The 19,301-nt window shown below is 45.2% G+C and overlaps 1 protein-coding gene across 16 annotated transcripts in view; it reads left to right on the top strand.

Annotated features, from left to right (window-relative positions):
• Positions 1 to 19,301, top strand: part of KIAA1217 (KIAA1217 ortholog) — a 311,933-nt gene that overhangs the window by 144,254 nt on the left and 148,378 nt on the right. For all 16 annotated transcript variants that reach the window (XM_057731711.1, XM_057731712.1, XM_057731694.1 and 13 more), the window contains one exon: positions 14,022 to 14,220. In XM_057731711.1, the coding sequence (XP_057587694.1) occupies positions 14,022 to 14,220 (199 nt within the window). The remainder of the gene's footprint in view (positions 1 to 14,021; positions 14,221 to 19,301) is intronic.

A 19,301-nucleotide genomic window follows, 5' to 3' on the forward strand; every position in this document is an offset into this window, starting at 1 on the left:
TGCCTTTTCACTCAGCTGCGTGTTGCATTCTAACCAGTGTCAATCTGTCCCTTTCCCAGTCTGCCCCGAGCCCAGGTTTAAACCTCTTGGAGCCAAACGCTTGCAGCATTCCCAAACATGTGCTTTTTTTTCTTTTTAAGCGTGAGAGTGAGTATTAAAAATGAACACTAATTGCATGCTTGCTTCGAAATCTTTCAGTGACTTGTCCGCAGATTGAGCTGTGGGTTCAGCAGTGACGCAACAGCAGTTCAGAGATCTCTGCACAGTGCTCTGCAAGTGGGGCTCTGGCCCCGTCAGCTCACTCAGGGCAGAAAGCTTCTGGAAGTAAAACAAACCTATCCTCCTAACAACCTCAGAGCTCTGGGACTCTTCCTTTGCTTGGCTCCAAAACATCCAATATGGGATCCAGACCCTTTCACTGGCATACATCTTAATAATACGATTGATCGGAACAGACATATTTACGCAGAACTTACTAGGCACCAAGTGTTCTGAGCACTTTACAAGCATTAACCTCTAACACCAGCCCCATGAGGTAGGTGTCCTATGGTCCCCATTTTACATATGAGGAAACTGAGGCACAGAGAAGTTAAGTAACTTGCCCAAGGCCACACAGCTAGTAAGTTACAGAGTTGGGACACCAGGCAGTCAGGCCCCAGAGCCAGTTTCATCATATTATTTATTTCCCCATAATCCTCAATGCCCCCTGTTTCATAATAGGTCAGTTTAGAATGTTACAACTGGAAGGGAATGGAGAGACTTTCCAATGCGTGGATACCTGGCTTGCTATTGGGTACCTGTGCCAACTCACCCATTGGCACATGGCCACCCACATCCTTTTTGTCCTCCAAACATGGCCTATTTCTTTATTGTCCTCCCAAGCTTGCCCAGATGAGAACTGTTTGGTCTTTACTGTGAGGCCCGAAACACACTGTTCTTAGGAAGCATCCAGCGGTCTGGCTTTTGTGCATGTGTGACCTCTTGGCCATTCGGTCAGTTTTCAGTGACCTCTTCACCCTCCTTTTCTTAATAATCAGTCTCTTTGATCTTTTTTAAGGTCACAAGCTCAAATTAGAAAGTTCCTGCCCAAACAAATAGACATAGAAGGAAAAGTTGGGCAATACGTACTACAGAGACCCGTGGTCCTACCCTACGCCATGAGGTATTTACCATGAATTTTTTCCACGAGTTCTTAATTGTTTTCACATTTCTGTAATTCATGCAAAATAAAGAGATCTTTATGATTTCCTTGCACACAAATCATGCAACAAGTAGAAATGTAGAAAAGGAAATGAATGCCACGGCGAGCTCTTCCCTGCAACTTTACTGCCTGCCATTAACTACTCCGTTCTACTTTCAGAACAGAGATTTGACGTGATTGTGGGGTTTTCTACAGAGTTTGGGATCTTCTTCACTATTCTTTTTTCTTAAAGCCTGAAATAAATCCTCAATGCGGACTTTTGTTTTTTGACATCAGCAAACAATGGGATATGTGAGAATTATTTCAAAAGAATTAATTTCAAATCATTTTTTTAAAGCATTTAAACACAAGTGACAATGACAGTGGTGTTTTTTGGAGAAGGAGTGGGATGAAAGTTAAGATTGGAAATTGAAGATGTTCTTCCTTCTCTTCTTGATAAAGGAGTAACTCCCAGAGCCTCTGAGGATGTGAGAATCTCTGTTTTGAAGTTGCAAATAATCATTTACCAATTTCAGGCAAGGTGGTCACAGTAAGAGGTGGGGTGTATCCTCTCCTCTCACATAGGATCCCACAAACCCTGGGACCTCCCGAGTACAGTAGGGAGCCAAGCCACCTAGAACCATCCTTAAGAGAATGTACTACATAGGGGCAGCTAAACGCTTTCCATCATTTATAGTTGACAGATTCCTTTGCATTTTTTCCCAGTGACTCTTCACCACAATTATATCAAGCAGATTCTCAGATTTTTTTTTATCAAAGTGAGAACTAAGGTTCAAAGAGCTTCCCTGTGGGGTCTCACTGCCAGTGCACAGCAGGATTGGAGTCTGCATTCTGCAAGAACAGTCTGATAAAGAGTAAAGTCCTCTCATTCTAAATCTTATTTTCCTTCTGTCTCTCCAAACCCTGGTATTCTTTCTTATCACAGAACTAGAGGGGAAAAGAACCTTTGGCCTGAAAAGCTCATCAGAATTTTCACAAGGTGTTTCTTTTCATTTGAAAATCAATCCAGGGAAATTGGGAGGGCAGTTGGTAGTGGTGATGGGCTGTGTGTGTTTATAAATGAGAGTTTGAAAGTAACAGCAGCCTCTACTCTTAAGATGTCTGGAGAGGGTCTGGCCACAAGCAGTGAAGCTTGGTGACCTAGGGCACCACAGTATCCCCTCTGATACAGAAGGCCAGCTCCCCGTCACCTTCTTCACTGTGAGGATGGACACCTTCATATTTCCCAGGACCGGCTGAGGAAGGGGGCCTCTGCTATCAGGGAAGCCTCTTTGGTTTCACAACAATGTAGTTAAGCTCTAGGGCCATCACCCCTGGGCCTGGGGCCCCCCATCCTCTCCAAACTGAAGTCTTGGCTGCAGAGATGAGGTTAATAATGGCTTTTGTAAGGATGCCTTGTAAGGTGCATATTTAGCACTAAGTGTGATGCTGGTTGTATTTTACTTGGAATTTCAAAGCCTGCAAGCAGGTCCCTTTCCTTTCATCACCATAATAACAGCAATCCTCATGCGGACACCTTTTATCCTGAAGCCTTTTAAGTGCATTCCAGGCTCTCTGAATTGTAACGGCATCTGCTGCCTTGCTCAAGTCTCCTCCCAATGAGGACGGTGGGAGCCAAAGCCTCGGAAACTGTTTGTTTATAATGCACACTGTCTTGTTTCAAAAGTAAGGAAAGAGAGAGAGGGAAAAAACGGATTGATTGACTTAAGGCAGCTTGCAATAAAGAGACATCTACCTTCAGGTGGATAAGCTAACAATCGAAAGGCAAAACTTCGTAAGAGGAGGAGACAAATTTACGAAAATAGCTAACTCTGATCAGCTTGAACATTAAATTTAGCTTTGACTTTTCTGACGTAGGTGATAGTCTCTGTATATTTGATATACTTCTCATTAAAGGACAAAGTAATACTTATGATTCCTTCACAAGGCAAAATCATTTTCCTTGTTTTAAATTCTGAAAGAAACGTTGTTTGCTCATGCATTCAGAAAAGGGACATCTATCGACATAACAGACGGGGTCAACAGGAAAACAGCAGTACTCTTCATCCGGCCTTTTATTTTACATCCACTCCTTCAAGAGGAAGCACAACGCTAAATAATAATTGCAGGAACGTGGGTCTGAAAGGGGTGGGGGGCTGAGTTAATGAGATCCAGATTTGGAACTTGCTGATGGTGTAAGTTTCTAACTTGTTGGAACGATGCTGAAGAGATGAGGGCGAGCCCAGCCTCATCGTCTTTAACTAGAATTGATCTCTTTCTGGCTTTAAAGGGAAGTCAGAGAGCAGCCGATTCAAGGTGTTATTTCAGAAGCGAGTCTATGTCACATGCCAGGTAGGACACCAGGCGGGCAGGTGGCAGGTTGACATCCGAAAATCCTGAAAGTGGGAGAGGCTGCACCTTGTCTGTGGGTCAACCCGCTTTGGCCGCTTCTCCAGGCACAGCCAAATCTCTTAAAGGAAAAAATAAAAGGAATCTCGTCATCTGCACATTAGGAAGGGGTTGAAAAGTAGAAAATATCCAAAAGATCATAGGAAATTGCTAAAATTCCAAATATACCTGGAGTCAAACTGTAAGAGCCTTAAAATGCAGTTACTGTAATGGTGTCAGAACTCTGATAGGGAGAGTCTGTCTCCTTAAAAGGTGAAGTGCGTGCTGTGCATGTCGAAAATGGAAATGATGGCTTTGGGCTCTTCTTTCTTAAATGTTTCTTTTTTGGAAGTAGAAGTCTGTGCAATTCTGGATTTCTGCAAAATTTTGCATGGCATGAAAATGGAAATGTGTCTCTGTTCCCGTGTTTTCCGCATGAATTTGTGTCCTCATTTCAGGGGCCATCTATGAGGACAAACCTTTAATCAGGAATCTAATCATAGGAAAGAACACATGAGAAGCCTGGAATGTGTGTGGGCATCATCAGGTCACTGCAGACAAGAATCTTTCTAGATCCTAAATATTTTGTGAGAAAGTCTTCCCTTCCCTGGATCCACTCTTTAAAAATATCATCATTACCCAGTAATTCTGTGATTTGCAAAAGCAATATTATCCTCATTTTAGAGAAATAAAGAAGAAAGGATGTTACTCATAGTACTACTGTGTAGAAGAAACCAAGGCTAATATTTGTGTGTACTGCTTCCATTTCTCAGATTATGGAAAAAAAAAAATCTTAAAAACACCTTGATTGTGACTGCATAGTATTCCACAGTGTGGCTCCATTGTCATTTTTTTAAACCATTTATTTATTTATTTATTTATTTATTTATTGCCATGTTGGGTCTTCCTTGCTGTGTGAGGGCTTTCTCTAGTTGTGGTGAATGGGGGCTACTCTGCATTGTGGTGCACGGGCTTCTCTTGCTGTGGAGCACGGGCTCTGCGTGCACAGGCTTCAGTAATTGTGGCACATGCACTAAGTCGTTGTGGCTCGAGAGCTCTAGAGCGCAGGCTCAGTAGCTGTGGCGCACAGGCTTAGTTACTCCGAGGCATGTGGGATTGTTCCAGACTAGGAATTGAACCCGTGACCCCTGCACTGGCAGGAGGCTTCTTAACCACTGTGCCACCAGGGACGTCCCTCCATTGTCATTTGTTAACCAGCCTTCTAAGTTGTTTCTAGATTTCTTTATTTGATTAAAGATGTAATATGTACAGGTTTGCTCCCTGACCCTCTAGTATAGGAAGTACCACTTTTCTTCATTTTTGTAAATCAAAGTAATCTGACTTGGCTTCAGCAATTATTGAGAAATGTATTCATATCACTTGGGGTCATAAAGAAATCCTAGGGATCACGTCTAGTCTGATAGCACTGGGTAAGCTTTCCGGGTCTCCTAGCGGTCTGTTTGCAGGTGGGCCCCCGGGGCTGTCTGCCGGGCTAAGCCAAGGCACACACTTTCAGCCACTCTGAGCACCACACACCCCTCCTCCACCTGGGGCGCATCCTCGTAGAGGAAATCAGGCCTCCACAGTTTGAAGAACATCACCGCCATCACCAACAAAACAGGCATCCTCTTCCTGGCCCTGTAAAGTCACTCACCTGCCTCTTCCCACCCAACTAGCAACCTTCTCCTCTTCCACTGCGGGGTGGGGTGGGGTGGGCAACCCCAGATTCATCTTCCAGATGCCTTTACCCTCTGAGCCCCGTCTAGAGAGGGAGTCTTCTGGGGTGGCCTCTGTAGCACTAAGACACTGTTCACAGCTTTCCCCCTGGGAAGACCTTAGAACACAAAGGCTTGGCAGTTTCCCCAGGAAGCTGGAGACGGGGGTAGATGTTCCATCACGTTTGTTGCTGACAACTATAGGACAAGATAAATTGATAACATCTCGAAAGAGTCAGCGGACACACAAATACCTCAAAAGAGAGTGTCTGTGTTGTGTGATGCTTCTTTAAATAATAGGAAGAAGCATCCTTGTCTGCACACAGGTGTCCTTGTCATATGTTTCTTGGCATCTGCAGCGGGGAGCTTTGCATGGTGAGAGCGGGTTGGCAGAGGGGTCCTGCTTGGCTCACTCGGCTCTGTGCAGTGCCCGCCTCGCCGCAGCGATGCCTGTGGGCGGCTCTGGCCAGGAAGGCGAGGGGTGGTGACTGCTCAACCTCACGGCCTTTTCATCTTTCTGATCTGATAATGAAGTAACACACACAGTGAAGGAAAAGTGGGGAAACAAAAGACACAGTTGTACTTCGCTCAACTGCTGAATCGTCTGATTTTACTCCAGACCAAACATCTTTCTGTTTTCACAGGTGAAAATCATGAAAAATGTCTGGGTACCCTTTTGGTGGAAAGAGGGAGGAAGGGGGTTGAAATATTACCCTTGAAGAAACAGGGTATAAACTCAGCTTATCAAGGATAATTCATCAAAATAAATCTTAGAGAAAAATGTATCCCCTTTGTCCAAGCTGGGGAAGGAAAATACTGATTTTCAGAGCTAAACCTAAGTCTGTCCTTATGAGAATCTCAGATATGCACGGTTGGAAGTTGGTATTAGAATGGGAGGTATGTGCATAGATGTCGTTCTCGTTATAAGGCCTGGAATTTCCTGGTTACCGGTGAAGCTGGCGTGTGTCCACAGACCATGCCCACAAAGCACCCAGATACACACAACACTCAATCGGTGTGTTTGTATCACCAGCAGGAACCTTTTGTGCTTGACCCCAGGTTTTCTATTAAAAACAAAAGCTGATTTCTTCTCCTCTGAGGCATTAGCACCAGGCCCACCCCCAAAATTACATAGTTGTTACAAAACTAAGTACAGTGTTCTCTTACACTTGTATTCCAGTTCTCACATCTATGTGTCATTTTCTAGAACCAGGAATGTCCTCGGTCTGTTCCCCAGCTTGGCCATCAGGATAAGACTGGCCCTGAGGCGGTATTGCCTCAGGTTTTGTTATTCTGGTCATCAGCCTTGGAGGTTTCAAGGAGTAGCCAAAGAGCCATGGGGAGACCAGAGCCTGCTGCTTCAGAAGCACCCCGGAGTGTGGGTCCCGGGATGCACCTGAGAATGGCAGGTCCTCAGCTGCTGCGGCCACCTGGGTGGGTTTATGTAAGGATGGAAGCTCATATGCCTTATGGGAGCTCTTGGGCTTCACATCCCGAGACGCAAACCTAGCAGATGCCTTAGACTTTGGAAACAAGGAGAGGCAGAGAAGAGAGCAAAGTGACTGCACTGAGGTTCTAGAAAGGACTCTGGGCAAATTTTGAAGCTTAAAACTTCCATAGCGACAATTTGTCAATTCTCCTGAGGTTAGAGGAGCGCAAAGCAGGGATGGTAAAGAAAACTCAAGTCCAGGGGTCATCCAATGTTTGTGAACTTCAAACATTTCGCTCCTTGTATCTTTCATAAGAGCACACAACACCTAGAACGTTCTCTTCCGTTGACGTCACAATTTCGACTGGAATTTTGAGTTGAAAGCCTGCCAAGTGCAAGAAACGGGGTGAAAGTGTCTGAAGGTCATGATTAAATTAACCATTTCAATTAGTGAGTAATAGGATAATGGGTCATTCTGAATACATTTGTATTTGCTTTATTCTATTTCTGAATTCTCTGTGGAAACTAGGCATTCATTAAAATGAAGTAAAACTTCAGTAAGGCAACATTGAGTTTTCTTTTCAAAACAAGGTAAGCTGATGTGAAGCCTAGGCCCTGGCTAATCAGACACCCCACTGTTGCCAACAGTTAGTGTATTACTTAAAGCTACATTTGCAGGGTTTATTTTCTGGACCTTGGCATTTCAAATTAGAGTTTAAAGGGTCTGAAAAATGGGAATGACGAAACATCATCAATGCCTCCAGCTCTAATTTTCTTTTCTCTTTGGTTTTAGTCCTCAGACACAACATTGCAGAAAATAAGAATAAATTTGATCTCCTAGCACAGCATGCTGGTCTTGAACATTTCAGCAAATATTTGTTCATGATGATAAAATGCATGTATGGCAGCCTTTTAAAAGTTAATGCTGTGCAACTGTGTTGCATGCACTTGACATAAATGCAGAAACCTAGATCTTGGAGCTAGCTAGCTACATATTTCTTTTTTTAATTTATTTTTATTTTTTGGCTGCGTTGGGTCTTAGTTGCGGCACATAGGCTCTTTGTTGCAGCGCGCGGGCTTCTCTCTAGTTGTGGCGTGTGGGTTTTCTCTCTCTAGTTGTGGTGCGCAGCCTCCAGGGCATGTGGACTCTGTAGTTTGCGGCACACAGGCTCTCTAGTTGAGACACGGGAGCTCTGTAGTTGTGGTGCGTGGGCTTAGTTGCCCCGAGACATGTGGGATCTTAGTTCCCTGACCAGGGATCGAACCTACGTCTCCTACATTGGAAGGAGGATTCTTTACCACTGGACCCCCAGGGAAATCCCACTGCATATTTCTATAGAGCAAGTGCAATAGGGGAAATCTGTTGAAGGAAATCTCAATCAAGCTTTCTGGTGAGGTGATTTTTCTTCTTTGTGTGGTGTGTATCTTAGAGTGATGAAATCGTAGTCCTGAAAGGACTGACTGCCAACCAGTCAACCTCTGGTCTTACCGAAAACTGTGACTTAGTGAGATTGTACGTTGCCCAGTTTGGGTACAAGCTGGACTGCACCCAGCATCTCCAGACTCCTGGTGACATGACTTTACCCCTGTCAGCTCTGCAATCCTGTGACCTTGGTCCCAGTTCCGTTACTTGCTAGAATTTTCGGGCAGGCTGCTTCTACAGTTTGTCTTCTCGTGTAGCCAGTATCGTGAAGTGGCAGTGAGGGTTAAAGGAGATGACCACACATCAATCACAGTGCAGCAGGCACGGAGTTTGTGAGTTCCTTTCTCCCCACACCCCTTCCTTAAGTAGACAGTCCTCTTAGAGGACCGGTCTGCACATGTTACACATGAAGCAGAGGGGGGATCTGCACGAAGCCTGTTACCCCAGCATCCCTTGGTGATATAAAGCCCTTTCTGAAGAAGTAAAGACTAGAAAGGATGAATGGGGTTCGGGTGGCCTGGTTATACAGACCGCCCCTTCCTGCACCACCCCAAAGGACTTCCTGTTTGGGTTGTAGCTTCGGGATCGCCTGATGATTTAGGGGACCGTCCAGAAGGTTGTGATGGAAACAGGGGGAGGTGGTCATAAGTGCCCGTGAAGCACTGAAATCCAGCTTTCCAGACCTTTGAGTCTTGCGCAGGTGGCTCAGAGAGCATTTCCACCATCCTCCGCTTCCTGAATCTTCCCAGTTAGGGGCAGCTCTCCACTCAGAGGCTTAGGGCAGGGCCTCCAGACGCCCTGCTGTAGACGATGCATAACCGAGGGAATGCTTCTCCTGAGCCGAAATGAGAACAATAAACAGAAAGACTTTTTTCTTAAGCCAAATCAGAATTGTGTGAGTATCCTGCCTCCCATTTTTGGGGGTATTAAAATATCTTTCAAAAAAAATATCTTTCCTTTCTCATGGCAATAATGATACCATACAGAGGGGAAATTTTCAGTAGAGAGGACATTTTAGGATGCCCCTTCTTTTGCAAAATAAAGTCTTAGTAACCCTATGCTGTACCCTCCCCTGTAATTTTTATTTATTTATTTATTTATGCATTCATTTATTTATTTATTTATTTTTTATAAACCTGCGTGCAGGCATTCTCTAGTTGTGGTGAGTGGGGGCTACTCTGTTTCTTTTCTTTTCTTTACTTTACTTTTCTTTTTTTAAGAACTTTTATTGAGATACAGTTAACAGACAATAGCATATATTTAGAGTGTACAATTTGGTATCCCAATTTCCCAATTCATCCCCCCCAACCCTCCCCGCTTTTCCCACTTGGTGTCCATATGTTTGTTCTCTACACCTGTGTCTCTTGTGAAATGTAAAATAATGAGAACTGGTGCCCAAGAGAGTTCAGCTTTCTCCATGGTTATTACCAGTGTTATAAATGTGTGAGCCGTATAGCCACCCCAGGCAGGGGAGCTGTTAGAATTGGTCTTTGTCAGTGATGGTTTACTTGGAAGACACAGAGTCACCTCAAACTGGTTTAAGAACAAGAATGGAATCAGTTGGAGGGAATTAATCAGAAGGACCTCACAATGTAGTAGACTCAGGAGCTGGGACACCCAGGGGCCCAGACAGCTGTTCTATCTATCTTTTAGGGTCTCCTGTTGGAGTCATGGGGGTCTCTCATCTCCCTTTTTCTATACAGATCTGCTTCATCCTTTCTCTGTACTCTATTTCACATTCCCTGTGCATGTCAGCCACAGCTTCAAATGACCTCACATTTTAAGTTCTCAGCAGATACAGACTAAGAGCTTCTTTGTCCCAGGTCTCCATTTCCAGAAAGAGAATGTGATTGGTCCAGCCAAGATCAGGTGGCTACCACTTGGTCCAATCAGCTGAGGCTGGGCTGGGAGTGGATGACCATACACTTCATGGCTCAAACCAGGATACCTTTGAGAGTGAAAGGAGATTACTGCTAATAATTACACTAGGATAACGGGTGCAAAGCAGAACAGTCCAGGGATGCTACAATCTATGTTCACCCTGGATGTGGGGACATTGGGCACCAGGAGCTTATCCATATGGGCAGGGAGGAATTCCTCAGAGAAAGGGGGCATTGTTTGAAGGCCAGAACCCTCTCAAAGATGGCGAAGTGTCAAGTCAAGTCATTTCTCGGAGAGGGGTTTGCCTGTAGAAAAAGACGACTTAGTGAACTGGTTTGCAATGCAGAGATTGGGATTGACATATATACACTAATATGTATAAAATAGATAACTAATGAGAACCTGCTGTATAGCACAGAGAACTCCACTGTACAGTAGCAACTAACACAACATTGTAAAACAACTATACCTCAATTTTTTTAAAATTACAGAAAAAAAATGGGAGAGAAAAAAAAGAACATCTATCTCAAAAAAAAAAAAAAAAAAGACAATTTGGTACTCAACAGCTTCTGGATGGTTAGCTCATTTGAGAGAGCAGAGAAGGACCTTAGAGTATGCACAGGGGGAACAGCTCCTTTAGCGGCCACCAGCTGTCCCTACCTCTTCCTGTGTGCCCCGGAGTGCACGAAGACCTGAAAACATCGGTGGGTGACTAAGCCCAGACCATCTCTAGCATTTCCTCACCTCTGCTCTTTCTCCTCTCCTGACCCATTCTTTAATGTCAGCACTTATCCCCCAAACCTCATTCTGCCCTGCACTGTCACAGTGACGCACCTCTTAGCACCTCTTGTCCAACTGTTACACATATATTATCCTTGGCCCCAAAATATCCCTTAAGTGCATTATGAGCTCAAGAACTACAAACAGGACTTTTAACCCCTGGAGCCTCACACTGCGTTGAGTACCAAGTCCCTGTTTCAAATGCTTTTCGACTTTTTTTTTTAATATGTCAAATCACAGGGTGTGTGACACCAGTGTCAGCAATTTTCATCGTCTTTTCTCTGCCCTAAATGATGTCTCAGCAGCGAGCTGGCATCCGAGGGGAGAGCACAGTGTGAAGAGATTGCTAATATGCGGTGATAGTTTGCAGTGAGAAAGTGAATGACATAAAAAGAGAGCAGGAGTTTATATTTGGAACCTAATAGCTGTGTATAAGAAGTTTAAAAAAAACAAAAGTTTGAGCCCTGATATCTTTATTTGTATACATACGCCCGCCACGGTGACCCTGAACAAGAAATAGAAATTTGATTTTGATTTTCTTCAAGGATTATTGCCTTTTGCAATGGAAAATGACAACATATCCAATGCCTCGTGTCTGCCTTAGGCTGCAAAGATGACCAGACACCAGAGGTTGTCATTGTAGCCACGTTGCTTCAAGTAATATTATTTCTTGGCTATTTTCCTAAACTGAATGTATTTTCTTTCTTTTTCTTTTTCTTTTTTTTAAGTCAGGGATGAGGACATTTTAGCTTGATATTCTGCTGAGCATAGTAACCAGGTAGCAAATTCATTGAAGACCAAATGAATTTATGTAACTCTTGGTGAGCTGGGTAGTGATTTAGGGTTGATTTTTTCTGGGAGGGGGGATGTCTAGTAATACTCTTAAAGAGTGCCAAAGCCAGAGCCCAATCTTTGCAACAGAAGTAGACTTTATGAAAAATAAACCACTTTGGGGCCTTGCATGGAAAAATTCACCCAAAGCAAAGAGACAGGTTAACTGTTCGTGAGTGTTCTTTCTGGCCATGATATGGGCATGTTTTCTGAGCTGAGAGTTTCCTGTGAACACCCAAGCTGGCCACCTCCCTGAAGGGGATATGGGGGAGGCTGTGTGCTGTTATTCCTGTTTTCCTCTATGGAAACGTCCTGAGAGGTGTAGCAAGGTGTTGGTGTCTAGAGGGGTTCTCCTGCCGAGAGGGGTCTCCTGGTACTTTCAGCAAGAAAAGGGAAAGAAACTGATCGTCGCATCCTCAAAGGGCTCCCCTAGAGCATCAGGCACCCCTGGAGCATCCCTGAAAGAGCTCTGCAGCCGAAGCCTTGAGGCAGGTCCGGTTATATATAATTCTTAGTGTACCACGTTCCAAATATTATTAAGCATTTCAAGACAGCCGCAGCAGAGCATGAAACCAAGCACAGAATCCTTTTAAATGCTGGGTCGGTTGTACACCCACAAAGCTGATCCTACCTTGAGAGTTAAGTGCTCTGGTGTTTTTAACTTCAAAATGCATTAGCACCCTTAGGAAGACTTAGAGGAAATAAAGGAATGCAAACAACCTCCCCTCCCCCCCCAAAAAAACTGGTTCCTGGGGACTGCCCCTACCGCCAGCCTATCAGCACCTTTGGCATCTTAGTAAGAGAAAATGCACCTGCCTGAATAATGTGGATCAGTTAATCTTCCAGAAGGTGCCTGGACTCATGTGATGAAAGTAGGGGCAGGCTTTGGGACAGCAGGAAGCTGAGATCACGCATTCATTCAGCCCAAGCCCCCTAGTTTCACTGACTCCCTTCCTCTGACCTTCTATATGTACAGTCTCCAGCTTCCACACAATAGCCCCAATGACCTTATGAAAAATGTGTCTGATCCTGATCCCCTCCCCCTTCTTCCTGCCTCAAATGGCATGCTGGTATCTTACAGTCACACGGAGAATTCTCCCCTTGATGCCAAGACTCCATGGGGTCTGGGCTCTGCTGCTCTCCAGCCCCACCATGCCTCCAGTGCTTGCCACTTCTTTCTGCCCCAGGGACTTTGCACTTGCTGCCCCCTCCACCTGGAATACCTTTTTCTTTTCACCCCCCACCCTCTGGCTTGCTTCTCCTCCCAACTTCCCTCGTCCTTGAAATCACAGTTTACTTGCTTTTCCCACTGTCCACCCATATACACCCCCTCACCAGCCTGGATTACACACTGTCAGTGTCTTGGGGTTACACACTGAAGAGTGTCCCCTGACTCGACCATAAGCATCATGAGGGCAGGATCATGTCTGTTTTATCTGTTGTTCTGTTCCCAGTACCTAGCATGTGCTAGCAGGTACCTAGCATGTGCCTGGAACATAGTAGGCACTCTGTGGTGTCTGTTGAAAGGATGAATGGATGCACCACACAGTTCACGGCTTAAACTTAATTATATACTATCGTGCGTTGTTTGTTGTCCTTCACTAATTTCACCAGTTAGTTTTGAAACTCTGACATCAGGCAACATGTCTGTCTGAATCGCCCACAAGTACTCAGTATACATTTAAGGAATGTTATTGACCAACATAGATGATGAGTGTTTTATACATTCAGTCCATTGTCATTAGAGCATAGATAACCAAGTGGGAAATTCAGTTGTGTATTGTGTGTGTAAGTTATTATAGGTACTTTCTGCTGATTGGCGAGGTAAGTAATAACCAAAGCTAGACATCATCTGAGTTATAGGATTTCTGCCTCAAAAGAAAAAAAAATCAACCGTGATGGAACTATCTCCCTCACAATCGTGTTTTACTGGTTTTGGAAACAGTCTTAATAGGAGAGTTTAAAGAACTGTTGTGTTCAGCTTACGCTGGTGTGCGTGCATCATCTGTGTGAGGTCATACAGATGTGCACAATCCCATCTGCTGTGATAATAACAACGGCTAGAATTTGTCTGGAAAAAAGGAACTGATTTGCCATCATTCTTTCCTGCAATGCAGCCTGTCCTCAGCTCCTTGCTTGAAATGGCATTTGCACAGTAGATGTCCAGTGATAAAAATCTTAATGGAATACTCAGGGACATGTTTTCCCCCACTAACTTTCACAGCTGATACTTTGACCCACTAGGTCTTTATTATTCTAGCTAGTCCTTCTGATGGACTTTTTCTCATTGCCATGTTGTTTTTCCAGATTAGCAGACCTTGATGGCATTGAAAATACTTTCAGCGCAATTAATAATAGTCTTTTTTCCCACTTTCTTTCAAATGCCTTTTGCAGACAAGAAGCCCCAAACTATCTCACAGTCCTCAACCTCCCAACTTGGGCGACCCAGTGGAGCATTTATCAGAGGCGTCTGGTGATTCTTTGGAAGCCATGTCTGAGGGAGAAACTCCAAGTCCTTTTTCCAGAGGCAGCCGGACTCGAGCGAGCCTTCCGGTGGTGAGATCAACCAACCAGACGAAAGAAAGATCTCTGGGTGAGCGTCAAAAGGCAATTTCTTATTTTTATTACTGTGTGTGTATGTTTATACTTCCGAACACATACCCCTGCATCCGAATGTTAATTAGATCTTGATTTGTAAAAACACAGGTATTCAGAAACTCCACTGATTTAACATCAAGCCTTGAGGACTGAACTGCTGAGGAAACAGCAGATCTAAGCGTTCTTGGGGATGGACACATTCAGGACTGGCTCAAACAAGGGGCTAGCGGTGTTTGTCTATGTTCTTGGTGTAGAGAATAGTGAGGGACAGATTGCAGAATAAGCCTCATTTCTTTAGGAACCTCCTCCCCAGTTTCAGAATTGAGGACGGATGGAGTATGAGCCCCACTCCACTGTCTGGCAGTCCAGGGGAGGACGTGAATGGCTCCAGGAAGAAGAGGTGCAATGTGGCCAGTACCCCCATGACTGGTGATGAAAGCCAGAAACACAGGGCTGTTCTCCCTGCTACCACGTGAGAGGCTGGAGGGGCTTGGCAAGAGTTTGGCATAGCCTTGTTTTTCAACAAGCTTTTAGGAAAAGCAGGATTCTGTCCTTCTGCCTTCACTTATCATTTGCTTTTTCATATTGCATATTCACTTTCTATCTTGCGGTGCTTTTTTTCTTCCTCCTAGCCCTTTAACAAAAGGTACAGGCCGTGAAGATTTAGACCTTTTTGCAAATTGTGCTGGTGTTTCATAGGCTTAACCTGCCATCTCAAGGTTCCGACTCGGTACCTGTGTTTTTCAGACATTTGGGTTCAGGGAAAAGAGGGGACAGGAACTGGGTCAACCCACGAAAGGCTGCAGAAGACAGCTGAATTCTGCCTCTTAAAACCGAACAAATGCCTCGCTTGAAGAAGAAAAAAGGACCTAGTGAGGTATCCTGATTTTGTTTCCTCAGTTGCAGGTGACAACCAGAGCAGACTGGGCTCGGACATTGTCCTAGCTATTCTGAAAAAGAAAAAGAAAAACAAAACAAAAAAACACCCTATTATTTACTTGTATTGTTGACCTTAATTTTTAACATTAAGTTTTGCATACTTCATCTAAGTTTAATAATCCAGGGTCCTCATTTTACAAATGAAAGAAGAAAGCCACGGAAAATCTCCTTTTTGGTTTTTGAGGTCGCATAATTAATTCAATGGCAGAAGTGAGAAGTCCCTCCAGTTCCCATTAACTCCATTTATTAATAAAGGCATGAAACTTGCAGGGGTGTGGTGCACCCAGGGAGCATACAGGGCTTGGGCAGTGTCAAGATGACACAGGCTGGGACTTTCCATCTGGATTACAGAGCTCCATGTTCTCTTAACCCCACTCATGCTTGAGGCAGGCGCATAGGAGCCCACCAAGGCGTGGAATTTCTCCTTTGTGCTTTGCAGGAAATGAACAGAGGTTCCAGTCTCTGTAAAGATAGCTTGTGGTTTGCAAAACAGAATGAAAGATAAGAATAACCAGCTATGCACCTCCCCCCATACCTGGGGAACAGCGAGCCTGTGTTACAATGGACCCTTTGTCTTGAAGGCAGGAATTCCCCCACAGCCAAGTGCACTTGGCAGTGCAGGTAGACATGGCTGCCTTTAGGAAGCAGGCTTCTCGGCACAGGGGCTGCAGGAGCTGATGGCATCCTCGCCCTAGGAATTGCTGAGGGTGGCTGGTGTTTTCTCATGGGTTGGCTACACTTCTGCAAAATGCTGTTTTAGTCTGAGCACACCTTGCCTGTGAAGTTCATAGGGGATTCAGAAATGCATACGAGGTGCTTATTCTTCCAGCTCCGGGAGAAGCTTTTTGGCCAGTGATTTCCACAACTCCTGGATAGAAACAAAGGAACACGGGGAGAGGAGAGGAGAGAAATGAGAAGTTTGCCCCAGCGAGGGAGCCCTGGTGCCAGAAAAAGAGTCTGGCCCTGGGCCAGGGGGCTTGGCGCTGCTCTTGATCGCCTCTCTGTGGCCGATTTGGGAAAGTCCTCCCGGCTGCACCTGGCCTTCACGGGGTAATTCAATTGCGCGGGGATGGGAAATAAACAGGAAAGTGTGAGTCAGGGAGAGTCTAAACACAATCTCCCTGCCAGGGGCCTTGCCAGCCTTGTGTTCGGGAAAATCCCCGTGTGCCTGGCTGTATTTAACGCACAGACACGGGCTCCTGGGAAGATCAGGCTCCCCAGAGAGCCCAGGACCGGGAGCAGCGGGGTCCCCCAGCATCGCCGTGGCGAGGCGCAGGCAGGACCCCAGGCCTCAGAGGCTGCAGATGGAGACTGAACTGTGACGTCCTGTAAACCCACTCTAGGTGCCACCTGGAAGCCCCAGGTTTCCTTTAGGATCTGTACAGTGTCATTTTATCGTAATCCACAGAATTTTTGGATCTCCTCCCAAGTCCTGTTGATCTTGTGTTTATTGAAAATGGTCATAGTTGGTTCATCATGGACAATTGCATTACTTTTGATTTTTAAAAATATCTCATTAAAATATTATTTATCTTGATTACTGAGTTGGGAGGGCCTTAAATTTTGCACCCGAGGAGAGTGCCTCACTCGCCTCTCCCTAGTAGCTGCCCGTGTGTCACCCCAAGGACTTCACATATCATCGGGTTGACCTCCAGCCTCAGGGCCCATAAGGGGCGGAGTCGGGAAAGCCCAGCTCCCAGGCTTCGCTTTTGCACATGCGCAGTGTGTCACTGGAGACCTTCCCCAGCCCCGGCATCCGGTTCTGGACCAATCCTCAAATCCCTCCCGCTCCCTGGAGGGGATGCAACCTTGTTCTCACTGCAGGCAGCCTGTGCCTGGAGATAAACCTGCCGGCATAATTATTTTTCCACTTGAATAATCCCTTCTCTCTACTATGGCGTATTTAGGGGATGGGAGGAGCACAGCGAGGCTGGGCTTGGTGCGCTGCGCAGAAGCGAAGACGTGCAAGAGAGAGAATGTTTACCCCTAAGATGCTGTTTAGGACAGAGAAATTAGACATCGCTAGTGTCTATATAATATTCTCTCTCAGATGCTGTCCTGCGTGCAAGATGTGAGCTTCTTCTCATTCTGGGACTTCAGGCAGGGCCACAAATGACAGCAAAACCCGAAATCTTTTCTGATGCTGAGGGCCAACTAGTCAGCCTTGGAGATTTACAAAGCAGAAGGTAAAGAAAGAAATTTGCTCAGCGGCTCTGATTTATAACGTGACCAGGTTCCAAAGATCTATCACCTCTAAAGCTTTACTTGTACAGAGAGGTGGGTTCCTTGTGCCCTCCACCCATCCGGAGACCAAATAAAATTCTTCTCAGTGAAATTTATGCCATTTCTGCTTCAGTGAAAAGAGAGACGATTAGGAGAAAGGAAGTCTACAAAAGAAAGTAAAAACAGCTTTGCAGTAGAGTTGGGTTTTAGAAATAATTTCCGTGAAAAATTGTCCCGCTGGTATTAGGTCTGGGTCTTAATGATGGAGTCGTTTCCTGTTAATCATCGCTGTCCTATAAATGTCTGTCTGGAATGCGACCACGGGCAGGGGCTGCTGTCCGGCAGCTCTGTGGTCGGCCTTGGGAGAGAGGGTAGCCACAAGATGTTCCTACTCTTCTGTGTACCCTCAGGAATTTGAAAATAAAACTCATGTGAAAACAAGTACAGCCACTTCTTCTCCCAGCAGCCAGATGCTTTGGTTGACCGTATCCTGAATGGTTAGCTTTGGAAAAGACACCTCCCTTACCAGCCCAGCAGCCAGAGGTGCTGCCATTTCTGTAGCAAATTACCTCCTAGACACTCAGACTCAACAAGCAAGAATGATTTTGAAAGGCTTGGGAGGATTTTAGACTAATTGAGGGAGAAGTTGCCCAGCGTATGTGACTTGTTGAGTATCTTTGTGGCTGTTCTTTTATTTCAAGGTAGTAATGGTGATGGTGCCCATTTTCTGGTGGGGGTATTTAAGGAACAGAAGGCTCACTGTTGCCAGAATCTCCCCTCCTGTGCAGAAGAGTGGGTAAGAGGTTAGAGGAAATGATGTAGGAAATGTCCACCTGTAAAGTGGAAAACCAAGAAGGTTTGTGGGCAAAGACAGTGAGCCTCGTATTAGGTAGTTAAAAAAGAAATGAATTTCAGACAAATGGAAAGATGTACATTGCTCTATAAAGTAAGCAAAGAAGCACTTACGGAATTTGTTTTCCTAAGTGCCAGTAGTGATTGACCTGTAATAGTATAAAAACTAAAATTTACAGAAGAGAGTTTGATTGCAGGTCAGTAGCTTTGGGGCACATTCCTGACCTTTTTAGGGTGCGATCAGAGAAAAGATCAGAGGATTGTTTCTAGCTTGGAAACTCAGTGGACAGGGTGGGAGGATTTGGGGACCGGCTGGCGTAGTCCACTCCAATCTCCTTCTGGCATGCCTCCCTTTACTTTGGAAGCTGGAAGGCAGACTCATTCTGGAATAGCAGACATGCTGGGTTCAGGAAGTAGGGACCAAGGCATTTGTGGAGGCTTTGGGTTTTCTGCAGCATCATTTGCTGAGAGGTCTCTGGGCATAGTCACTTGCTTGATAGGGTTGAAAGCCGGGCATCCATTTTTCTCCTTCCGAGGGCATAGGTGTGGTCTGGCTTTTCAGCATGACCAGCAGCTTCCTACCTTCCAAAGCAGAGTCACAGTGGACCAGGGCGGCGGAAGCTTCCTCCTCGTCAAACGGGTTCTGCAGTGTCCCAGTTCTACAGTGAACATTCAGTGATTCCACAAGCCATTTAAATCCATTTTTTGCTTAAACGAGCTGGAGTCGGTTCAGTTCTCTGCAACTGAACCCTGACTGATACAAGGGGTCTGATTTGCTGTATTTGTAGAAATTGTAGTACCGCCTCTTCTGCACATTCTAGAAAATATGGCAAGTACCGGTAGGTACAGACTGATGACTTTAGAGACTTGGCAGTGAACTTCTGGAGAAGGAACTGGAGATGTGGTTTCCCCACTGTGTTCCGCAGAACTCTGGAGTTTTGTGGCGTTTTCTCTACTATAAATATTGCACTTTCATATAAGATTTCATCTGGCAAATGAGCTATGCTGAACTGCTAACACCCACACAGTGAAAAACAAAAGTAGGCCAAGGGACATTGGAAA

The sequence above is a fragment of the Hippopotamus amphibius genome, chromosome 4 (genome assembly GCF_030028045.1).
Source record: "Hippopotamus amphibius kiboko isolate mHipAmp2 chromosome 4, mHipAmp2.hap2, whole genome shotgun sequence".
In the NCBI taxonomy this organism is placed as follows: Eukaryota; Metazoa; Chordata; class Mammalia; order Artiodactyla; family Hippopotamidae; genus Hippopotamus; species Hippopotamus amphibius.